General features: G+C 33.9%; 1 protein-coding gene across 1 annotated transcript in view; it reads right to left on the reverse strand.

Moving 5' to 3' along the window:
- rxfp2l (relaxin family peptide receptor 2, like) overlaps window positions 1-12690 on the reverse strand; it is a 51298-nt gene that overhangs the window by 11778 nt on the left and 26830 nt on the right. Inside the window, exons 6-11 of the mRNA XM_015351286.2 lie at window positions 10742-10813; window positions 10517-10588; window positions 8362-8433; window positions 6764-6838; window positions 6346-6417; window positions 2415-2486 (exon numbers count right to left, since the gene is read on the reverse strand). Of these exons, the coding sequence (XP_015206772.1) occupies window positions 2415-2486; window positions 6346-6417; window positions 6764-6838; window positions 8362-8433; window positions 10517-10588; window positions 10742-10813 (435 nt within the window). The remainder of the gene's footprint in view (window positions 1-2414; window positions 2487-6345; window positions 6418-6763; window positions 6839-8361; window positions 8434-10516; window positions 10589-10741; window positions 10814-12690) is intronic.

Genomic DNA, 12690 nt, shown 5'->3' on the forward strand with positions numbered 1-12690 from the left:
TTATTTTTTTTCTGTATTTCCATGTTAGTGCAAGAGTACCAATACACTCTATGATTGATGCCTCATGGTATTGTTTTCACCTTTGGTTTTTCACCTTTTAGTTTAATTCTTTCAGCCTTACAGTTCTATTTGGTAGGGTGACTTCCTTTCTTTGTTGCCTAATTTATAACTTCTCGTTAGCTACTGCATAGCACTCTTAAGACTAGCGAGGCAACAGATGAGGTGATGAGGAGCCACAGAAGTTTCTTTTGTATTAAAATGGGCATAAAATAATATTTGTACATAGAGAAATTACATTGTGGGACTACACCCTGAAGATAACATGGAGGAATACTGATTTGTATGTTTACATATATATTTGGATTAATATACTCTGTGTGCAAAAATTTTTCATTTTTCTGTTCTTCTTCAAATTAATCATTTAATCATTGTAGTTGTTTTTCCATCTAGTAGATAGCAGTGATTGTTTTTAGTACAAAAAACAACATTTCAGGTTTATGAATGCATAGAGAGGAGGAAATGTTGAGGAAGAAGAACAACTGATGATGAGTCCTTCAAATTTGCTTAGTAAATGTGATCGTTTAACTACTGTACAACAGCACTTCATGTTGGTTGCTCATGCAAATTTTAGCTTTTAATGAGTAGAAATAGACTACAGATAAGGGTTGAATTGTTTTTTCAAACCCTGGGTTGTTTTTATTAGGCATGTACTGTAAGAATGTGTGTTATAATTACTGCTCTTCGCAATTTATATTAATGATCTACATTCTGTTATAAATTGTAAACTGGTGAGGTTTGCAGATATGACCAAGGCAAAAGGATTAGAAAAGCTGTAGAAGATACAGAGGAAATTCAAAAAGATTGTTAGCACAATGTATAAGCAGGCAAATACCTAGCAATTAACTATGATAAATTTCATCTGCCAAGTAATACATTCATGGAGCAGAAAATATATATTTAAAATGCCAATTAATGAGATATACAGTTAGAAAAAGCTATGTATGAAAAATACTTTGGTGATTTAAAATGAAATAATTTCCATCTTCTAGACAGTGTGGGGAAGCAAGAAAAAAAGGTAGAATGTTAGGATATATATTTAAAAGTACAACATTTAAATCAAGGACCAAATATGTAAGTACTGTAAATGTCAAAGACTTAATCTAAAATAGTGTCTACAATATTCGTCAACATACAGTATTACAAAAACATATATTTAAAAGGATTTATAAGTTAAAAGGAATGTCCTACACTGACTGACAAAAATAATAGAAGGTTTTTGAAGGTCTTGAAAAAAACAAATCAGGGTGGACACAAGTGTCTGCATATACAAAACTGACAATGGCTTAAAAAAGTAGAATCCAGTAGGTTTCATTATAATCTTTTTCAGTACAACCACAAATCAACAAAAGGAATTCACTCTAAAATTCCCAAACTCCTACTACTAGCCAAAAACCAAGTGCACCCACATATTAATTCTACTGTTAATTTTTTTACCAATTAACCAGTAATTTCCAAATTCATCACCACTGTGACTATAAATTCTGATCCATATAGCGGGTTCTAGTGGCAGGTTGCCTGTAACTTCAGCTCTTTTCTAAGGTGAACTGCCACAGTGTTGACCCAATTGACATTTTCAGACTCTAAAGTGAAAGACAAACCAGAAGACACAAGTGGAAACTAGGGGAGCGTTTGAACCTGAGATCAGGTAGCATTTTTTTAAGTTGTGACTTTCTGATGCTCATACCCATATACGTCTATTAAGACATGGATTGATTAGCCACCAGCAATGATATGAGTTAGATTGGCTGAATTTACACCTCTTATTTGCAACCTCCCTTACTTGTTACTGTGTTCTTAAATGCACAGTGTAAATTGTTTAGGCTGGACTGTAATTTTGCTTTCAGCATTGGAATTGAATTGAAGTGGCTCTTGGTGTCATATTGGTCCTTTATTATAATATTTACTTGGGATTTTTTTTTCTCTTATTCCTCAAAATTGCATTATACATTACAGGGGTGACATAAAGAACAATGCAAGAAAGAGGCTAATGGAAATTCCTTACTTTGTTCAGAAAGCTCATAGAAATGAAGATAAAGCCACAATCATGTGTGTTTTTCATGTCTAAGATACAGCACATTAAACTGAAGGGTCATAGAAATGCCAGAATTAGGAAAAATGAGATGCAATAGGTGGAAAGCAGCTTCCAGAGCAATGTGGATAGTGGTTGACAGCTACATTATTCTCTAGGTCTATGTTTCATTTCCACTCAGAAAAGTAATGGAGATTGCTTTGATGACAGATAAGAGTTCTTGACAAAAGTATCTTTTAGGAGCTGAAATAGAAAAGGAAGGTGATATGTTTAAATTAACATTTTAATTTAATAAAAGGTAACAAATTCAAGACAGAGGACTTACAGATCTATTAGCTTGTGCATTGTGGAAAATGTTCCTTCTTCAATCATTTGTATCTGGTTCCTGCGTAGCGCTCTGAAAAAGGGCGAAAAATATTAGATATTTTCCTTCCTATGATTGGTTATACTCCACGATGTGGCTTTTTTGTGTAGTTATTGCCTTGCATTCATTAAAGTTAAAAGTAAAAGGAAAAAGTGATAGGAGCATCTGTGCATTCTACCATCAAGTCTACCACCTATACAATTATAGTTCAATGGAAATTGAAAAGGATAAAAGATAAAAGATAATGTTAAAGATAGTGAGGATCATTGCAAATTTCTATAATCCTACCATGAAAATCAAGATGACTTGCTTGATATTTTTCTTAGTCTTTTTTTAGGCAACAAATGCACTAAACATATACGCTTTATTGACCTTTGACTTTGACTTCAGGCAACTCCTGACCTGTAAGTAACTTATCTGACCTTGGAGTAAGGGGCAGTATACCAGCTACTTCTCCCCCACATCATGAAATGAATCCAAAAAAGGCAGGTAGAGGCAAGGGAGGAAGAGACCAATTAAAACGACCATTGGGGGTAATTGATAAAACCTCTTCCTTGCAATTCTTTGATCATTTACTAATTACCAAAAAAAGTAATGGGCTCTGTGCAGGTAATGAAATTCTCATATTCACATGCTAAGCAGAGTTCAACAGAAATATACAAACAAACTGATATGTGTTTACCTATAAACCATATAAAAATCAGTGATACAGTAGCTGCAGAAGGTGTCTTAAATATGAGGTACCTTAAATACAATACACGTAGCAGTAAGTTTTCCCTGAACTAGGTATTAACTTAGAAGCTTGTAAACGTGAAGGACAACAATACGAAACTGGATGAGCAACATTTCACATATCCTAAAATCTGTGTGTCTTCTAAGTGGCTATTTCCATTACATTCCAAGACGACAGTGATGATAAGGGTGAAAAAGTAAGGCAACAACAGAAATTCTAATGTTTGGGATTGCATTGAAATTACAATCCATTGAGACTGCCTGCAATGTGTCAGGGTAAACTTTTCTCTTAACTCAAAGCTAATTTATCTGCTGGAAGTGCAATCAAGACCTGTCCCCTCTGCCAATAAATATCTTATCATTCTTAAAAGATGAGTGTGTTAAGAGCAGAAATAGTTATTTGAAGTGAAGCACCCTTCCGGATAGTGTTAGTCTCCAGGCTATTGGAAAGCTGCAGTGATTTTATAGTGAAATGAAAGGAAGGTAATATCTGTCAATGATACAAAATATAAAACATTGTTTTTCAGAAATAATATAAATACTTTGTAATAGTTTATAAATAATCTCTAATTATCCAGTAACGATTAATAAACATTTTAATAAGTGTTGTGGTACTTTATATGAACAAAAAACAGTGCTTTTATACTGCGTGTACAATTGCTACACACAATTCTGTCTTAACTGTCTAAATATGTACAGTATGTATCCATTTCAGTCATCTAAAAATAACCTTTGATATTTAGTGTAATAGCTCTGGTCCATGTTAAAAGTTACTCTGCTCCCGCTAGATATTTGTATTATTATCTTCACCATCAACTTAACAGAGCATTGCTGTTCTATACAGAAAGTACTAATCTCCTAATACTTAGACAGCAATCACATGAATGGAATTTTCTTTCCTGGCTTTTCTCATTATCAGCACCAGCAGACAATGTCCTAAAGGTTTCATTGTGTGATAGAAGCTGCCAACCTCATTATTTCCAAGTTTATTTCAGATCATGATATCCTCAGGAAGAACTGTGCCATTTATAAAATGCTCAAAAATCTTGACTAATAACTATGTTCTCTAGGCTTGTTCATCTTAATTATGTATTTCACAAAGTTTAACAAAAAAATATTTTAAAATAAGTATCCCATGAGTGAACAAAGTTATAGTCAGACCATTTGTCCAAATTTGACAGGAACCTTTTCCATCATCCAGATTAAATGTATCACACACTTAAAACTTTTGTAAGTGTAAAAACATAAAATATTTTTTAATTAGAAATATTTATGTAATTTTTCATTATTAAAGGAATGTAGACCACAGGAACACTGGGCATTTCTACTTCATTTCAACCAATAAAAAAATTATATACAGTATACATTTAAAACTAATATTGCACAATCTATACATTATGTTTGATAATAAAAGTTTGATGTTTTTTAGGCATAACAAACTTATTTTCCCAAATGTACAAAGCTATATCCACAGCTTTTACAACACTTTTAACACGAAATGATCCAATTTCTAATGTACAAATCGCGTAAAAATACTGAGCATCAAAAGTCAAATGTATAAGTGCAACAGAAGTTATTATTATGAAAATTATTATTTTTGTAGCAGTAACAATAGCATTTAATGAACTGATGTGACATATGTAAATGTATCATCCTGATTAACATTTATCACCAAGCGGGTTCATAAACCGGGGATCTAGAGTGACAGTCAGAATTTAGTAGCATGTGTCACCAGGTTTGGAAGAAATACAAGCCATACATCTGCAACACACGCTCTGCAGCAGTGTGCGGAAGCTGTCTTGTGGGATTCTGTCCCCTTCCTCTTGTATCCCACAAATGTTGGCTGGAACTCATTTTGTGAAAGTAGGGCATATACAATATAACTGCCTTGGCCTCACATCTCAAGAAAGCCTTTATCACATGAGCAACAATAGCAATACAATATGTGCTGACATGCTGTATCTTATTAGACCAGGGTGAGCCTGCAGGAAGGGCAGTAAGTGAAGTACATGGACTTCACCTGTGAAGCACAATGCAGCCAGGTTGACATCAATCAATCAGAGGAGTGCCATAGTGACTAGACATTCTTTGCCAGACCATCACACATGGACCTCCAAAGTGATTGGTCCATTGTACATAACAGAGGATTCATCATTGTGCACACCTTGTCCATCACGGTGGTCTACACAAAACTTTGATTCATTGTCAAAGTGGAATTTGCTACACTGCTAACCTTACACATGAGGATATTATACCAACACACTGAAAACAAAAAGGTTTTTTATCTTAATAAGCAAAAAAATAACTTGTAGCCTTGAAGCATACAGTAGGTAGATTTTGTATCCTTTCTATACTAGAAAGAAAACTAAGCTTTTTAAATCAGCTACTGTATGTGGATAAAATGCAAGAAGCACACCATCATTGTTGTTCACATTAATTGTCTATTTTGTTAATGAGACACACATCCTGTAGTTCTTGGGGCACTGTAGGATACAAAATAACGAATTCACTACAATTCCAAAGAAGATTCCTGCACTGCAGGGAATGGCAGTCAAACCAAATCTACTGGCAGAAAACCTGCTATACGATTATGATTTCCCCCATACCATAGTTCCAGAAGTAAGAGACTTTTTCCTGTACTTTGTCAAAGGTGACCTTTTAAATGGTGCATCTACTTAATGAGTTTTCCACTGGGATTCAGGAGAATATCTTGGATCATACCACCTGGTACTGTATCTTAGTGCTTAGTTTCTGTAGTGAAATGCACCAATGTTGCTGCTGAAGCTATCTGCTGTTGGGATTTTCAGGTTATGAAGCTTACATTTTCAATCATAATACCTGTTACCTTTGTTCATGTTTACTATGTTTCTCTTACTAACATTGAAACATTGCATATTTGGTAGAAGGTCCATATACTTGTAATACAAACACCTTGCATCTTAACGTTAGGACGAGTGAGTATGTAATACTGTATACTGTATGTAGAAGTGATATTGCTGGCAAAGTGTTTAGCAATGAACAATATTTACAAGACTTACCAAATTAAAGAATTAATATTTTAGGCACAAGGTGCCAAAACCTAAGCCTACCACTGCAAATTGTACTGAATTGTAATCATTTCAAAATAAATGCAAAATGATGTAATTTAATGTCTACTCACAGCACTGTCAGAGAAGTACATTCTCGAAAGCCAGAACTGTGTAATGATGAAATCATGTTGCCTTCTAGTTCTCTGTTGAGACAAAGACAAAATTTGACTAATAGAAATTGAATTGAATTTCATCTTTATAAAAAATGAAGATGTTTCATTGTTTTAGAAATGTCAGGCACAAGTAATAAAATAATTTTGGAATTGGCAGCAACCTGTCAATAAAATTTCCTTAATTTGGAGACCTTCATTGCGAAAAATGATTAAATATTGTCCTGTATGATACATTCTAATGCAATAGGTTTAATCTAATATATTTATGCCATGTCCTACAAACATCTTGACAGAAAAAAATCTTCATGACAGAAGAAAACAGCAAATGAAATAAGGAAAACCAATACATGAGCCACTGTATATATTTATTACTTACAGCCAGTTCAACATCGGCATTTCTAAGCAGAACGATTTCCTTGGGATATGTTCAAGAGAATTGTTAAGCAAAGATCTAAAAATATAAACAGAGTAAAATATGTTTTTTGCCAGTAAGAATACATTAGTTTAAGCCAAAATAATTTACTCAGTCCAGCTGTTTATTGTATGTTATTAACATTCCATGACCTTTAAATTCATTTGGAAGGTTTTAATGATTAATTAGTGACACTGTCAGTAAGTGTTGCATTGCTTATTAATAGTTTATTAATGTTTTTCCCTTAAGAGAAGTTGAACTACATCTTATTTTAGAAGTCATGACACTGTATCTACTCTACATTTCTTTTGGAGGGGGATAAGTCCTAATATCAAAATTTATATTATGCATCACCTCTTTTAAAATTGTGTATAGGGACACCTGGATTCCTGTTGAGTTTGTCATTAATGTGCTGAAGCTTTGTTCTGTAGTTTTTCATTCCTCAAACTCTCATTAAAATCTGACTTTTCAATTTCCAATTAGCAGCACCTGCTCTCCTGTATCCTGGAATTCAATTTTTTGATACAGGCACATTTATATTAATCATACAGAGACCTTTCTGAGATTCTGAGTAGAAGGACAATTAAAATAGAAACTAAAAAAAAAGCAACAGTGTCTTTACAGCTGTGAAATATAAAAAATGGATTTGAAATACATTTTGTGATCCTCATGCAGTACATTGCAGAAATAAGCTATTAATATGTTATTCGTTGTTTCATCTCATCCTATAAAATAAGGCTTTTTAGCTATTGCATTTTTGTATTCTTGACTATTTGAATGCACAGGATAAAAAAAATGGCCTACCGCTAAAACTTGTTTGTTTTGCAAATATGTCACCTTGGCAACCACACCCGTTGTTGACGAAACAAGTTTTGACAACCATTTGATAAGTTTTTAAATTATATATATATATGGCATATTAAGCATAAGGATTTGAAGAAATTAGGCTGTCTGCACCTGATCATACCAAGGTACCCTCTGGCATCTCCTCAGTTTAATAACATACTTTACTCACTGAACATATTTACATTATTCTGAGCTATCTCGAGCACCACTCTCTATCAATGAATATATAAGTAATAACTAAAGAACATAACAACTCTGCTGCCTTACAATGTATATGAAATGCTTATTTATGAAATGGCCTTGTTGTAATCACATGAAGCATTGAAAAAATAAGAAATGGAGTGACATCATTCTTAGATCTTAAATCAATTGTATTTACTTAGAACTCATTCAGATGTATGTTTTCATTATGAATTACCGAAACACAATATTAAGCTTCAATTTGCATACTTCAAAATACTGTTACAGTAGTAATAAGGTTTAAATGTTAGCAACAGGTTTTCATCAAACTGAGTTTCTTTTCTCTTTTACTTAGAACTGTTTTTTTGTCAAAAATACTGTTAGTCCATGATGTAGAAACATTCAGTACTGTACATGGTGGAATTATTCTGACACTGACAATAAAGTGTTTGACACTTATGCACTTGTACAGTATTTCACTGTGCTTGTACTTTTTACCTACTGGTTTGTGTCAAATAATGTGCTATGATACTTACAAGAAATATAGTGATTTGAGTCCTGTGAATGACTTCTGTCTTATGATAGCTATTTTGTTCTCTTCTAGAATTCTGAAAGAAACAAAATACACAGAGCAATTGAGCATCAAATCATATATTTGAAAATAGGACGGTGTTTGTTTTTAGAATTCATAAGTATACTTTTAAACAACTTTACTGCAACTGCTGAAAAAATCTATAGTTAATAATATAGCTAAATATAATGTTACAACATTCTAACATGTTACAGCATTAATGTATGGAATTTACTCCTACACTAATATCCTCATTTGTCAGTGGACTACTGGAAGACTGAAAAAAGCAATTATGAGGGCTAGAATGGAAATTGTAATGCAAAATGTATTAAAATAAATTAGCTAAGGTAAAAAGTTATAATGCAAAATGACTCACTACAGTGTAGGAAAGATTAATCATATCACATAAACAAGTATGAAGGTCATTATACATGGCAGAAACTCAATGGGGAGTATAATTACAGAATTACCCATTCATCCATTATCAAAAAGCCACATATTCCTTGCATAGATAGTAGAAATCTAAAGACAACCTACTGTATACATTAAGGGCACAAGGTGAGATTACAAAATACAGTAGATGGTATGCCAGTCCATTGCAGGGAGCACATGCAAGCACAGAGGGTTAATTTAAAGACACCAGGTAACTAACCCACAATGTCATTAGAAGGTAGGAAGAGAAAGAAAACACAGGGAAGAGTGGGCAAACTCCATACACAGAAGGTGTCCCAGCTTGTAATCAGTTCCAAAGAACAATAATCCCAAACTGCTGTGCCACCATACCACCTGCTGCACAATTAACAAGACCATTTCATGCTGAAGGATCGCAGAGGTCTTTCACAATCCGTTGAGCTGAATCTTAAATGAATACTTAAAGTAAACAGAGTTTAAGATAAACCAAAACATAATGATGCATTCATCTCATGGATTAAATGCATTAATTAAAGGAAGGATGTATGATCTGTATATTAATTTGTATAATCATATACTCGAAATATTTATATACTGTATAAGTCTTCTAATCAGTATTTTTATATGAAAAGTACAAGTGCTTTGGCTGACAGCTGCATGTGAAAATAAATGTCTATAGTGGAAGATCAAGGTTCCTTTAAAATGATCTGCATTTTACAAAAGGATCTACAATAACATTCATTCTGGCTTTTCAACTCTTTCAACTTCTTTTACTGGTCTGTTATTATTGAAATGTAAAATTGTACAATTAGGCACCACCAACCCTTTATTCTCTGTAATAGTATCATATTCTTCTAAGTTACAGCATGGAAAAATATTTCTTCAAAAGCTCAATTCTATTATTGTAGAAGTGCTACAGTAATTCACTGTACTATAATTCACTGTTTTGATTACTTCAAGGCTGTCCCTTCTATGTACAGTAGGGTGACATTTTAAAAAGATGCTATTAAATAATTATTGTCTAGTGGTATGAAATTACTCATGAGACCTATAGAGAAACAGTCTTTGGATTAAAGCCAGTTTTCATATGATAAATAAACTAGTGTAAGCCAGGACAATTTCAGAATTATTTCCCTAAAATGTTCATATTGACACTTTCTAAAATAATATCCGCTAAAACACCACTAGCAATTGAAAACCAAAGTGAGATCATTTTTCTAATCATTAGTATTTGGAAATATATTTACAGTAGATAAACTATATCAGTGTGTTTATGTAAAAACAATGTTTTAGAGGAAGAAATAAGACTCTCACCATGCAGCAATTTGATCTCTTTTGGGTTTGTGTTTTAGAAGCTGCTCTTGTACAAATGATGCAGCAAAGCAATATACATCACTCAATATAAGGTTTAAACATCAATTAACTAGTGCCGATGTACTGTACATACAGTTGCACAGAAAAGTATTAATGCGCAGAGATCATAGCCCATTTTGTTGACTTTCAAGTGTCACATTTTTAATGTGAATATTTTTTATCTAAACTTTAATGATCGAACGGAACAATTCTATTAAAAATGCAAAGGAAAATCAAGAACTGAAATGTGTTGATAGTGCAGTAAAAGCAGAAACTTTTAAATTGAACAAATGTAAACAAATTTGTACTAGTGATTTGTGGTATATGCAAGAAGAAGATACTTTAACTCAACTTACAGCCATTCAAGACTTTCAAGGTCCCTGAAAACTCCAGTCTTCAGCACAGTAATTCTGTTTTGACTGAGGAATCTAGTCAGAATTCAGAGAAACACATTCACATTGATTTAATTTTAATTTCATTATAATTTCATAATATATGAAATACCATCGGAACTGTACAATACTTTGAATTAACTTTTATTTTCCTCGTCTCTTAATTTAACACTCAAGGTAGACACTCACAGCTTTTTTAAATTCCGAAGTCCAGAAAAAGCTCTGTTGGATATGTTGCTGATGCTGTTATTTTGCAAGTGTCTGAAAAAGAAACATAGCAATGTTTTTTTCTTTTACATACACAAACTGTCATGCTTTTGAAACCTCCTTGTAAAAAAACAAATGCTATAAAGAGTACATTATAGTTCATTTTCCAGACAATCAGGTTCCATGGGCCTGAAGACAGATAAATATACTGGGCTGCTAAAAATACCTGCTTTTTATTATCTGTTTCTGTAGATAGTCATTTTTCCTTTGCTTGTGTGTATGTGAATGATAAGGAAGGAGCAGTGTAGTGTCCATGAGCTGGAAAGTAGGCTTTTAGACTTACTGAGGCTGCTTTATGCAGTGGTGAGACTTTTGACTCACAGCATGAGATTGGAGAGCTGCTTCTTATAGGAAGAAAATGTCCAGGGCTCTTGTTTTTGGTTTGCATGAAGTTGTCATGACAACTTCAATCGGTATGTGAGACCCCATGCCTCTCCAATTTTGGAGCCCTAGGGGATATACATTTAAGACCGCTTTGTGGGGTCAGGGAGACCAGTTAGTACTAATGTTTGGGGTTTCTCCTGTGGTGAAATAAATAACTTACACCATGTTGGACAACTTTGAGTCTGTACTCACCCGTCATCCTCAGAACTCACACAGATTCTGAACAAAAGTCATAACGTAATCTGATTATAATGTGTTTCCAATTATATTCCAGAATTGACAGGTTTTATTCAGCACAAAAAAGTACCACCTAGGTGCTCTGAAGTACACAGTTTACTGGAGTTACTGATACTCTTCTTTAGCAATCCAGTTTGGTATAGGTTCAGAAGAGGAGGAGTGCTTACGCTTGGTTTGTGCTGTCTTCTATAACTTATTATATTAATACACTTAACAGCTGTTTCACATTTAGAAATCACTTGGCTACTCACCTCCCAAAATAAATAACTGCTACCTTAGAGGCAAACATCCTAAAACTGTAAGATTACAAAAATGTTTTATTTTTGTTTGATTTCTAAGAACGTCTATTGGGTGCCTCACATTCTACTCCCTCTCATATGAAATGCAGTTATTACCTCATGGGAAGTGCCATGTCACTGACCTCACTCCAAACAAAGGCAGCACGCAGCATTACTACTTTAGCATCTGAGATCTGTTGTAATCAGACGATAGTTATGACTGGCCATGGCCAGTACTGGAAAACCAGGTTGCTGTTGCAAGTAGACCAGGAGGTGGTGTTCTTCTACATGAACCTGAACGCAGCACAAAGACATTGTGCTGTAGGAGAAGCTCTCCTTTGAATGAATTAAACAATGGTCCTGACTTTTAGTAATTCCATAGCACTTTTCAAAAGTTGGGGTGTTAATACCATTGTGCTGGCTAAATTTCACTCTGGGGCTCTATAATCCAGCCTTCTGAATGTTTCCCCTTAATATAATTTGTGAAGCTGGTTCTCACGTCTTTACCTAAACTATTGCATAGTGGTGTGCAGCTGGTATGTCATGGTCTCTTCCTATATGTGAAATGCTTTGAGATCCTTTGGGATGAAAAGCACAATATAAATGAAAGGATTTATTATTAAATTATGAATATGGTAACTGCACTCTTTAATGACACTGACTCTATTAGGAGAACCATTATGTAGCTGCAGAATACCTTTGCTGTTTAGATATACAGTAGATTGTGATTCCAGAAAACTCTTTTTCTCAGTCCTGATTTCTGTTTCTGGATGTCCAGGATTGACCAGGTCAAACATGCAGTCTTCATAAAGGATGCTTCCAAAGTATTTAAAGTGAGGCACAGTGGTACTGTAGGTGTGGAATCAGAGATGGTAAAAGCAGGTAGCTCAGGGGAAGGACTAGATGACCACTGACACGGAATCAATTTCAATATTCACAGACAGTCCCATTCTACTGCATGCTTGTACAGCT

Source organism: Lepisosteus oculatus, chromosome 8 (assembly GCF_040954835.1).
Source record: "Lepisosteus oculatus isolate fLepOcu1 chromosome 8, fLepOcu1.hap2, whole genome shotgun sequence".
Taxonomy (NCBI): Eukaryota; Metazoa; Chordata; class Actinopteri; order Semionotiformes; family Lepisosteidae; genus Lepisosteus; species Lepisosteus oculatus.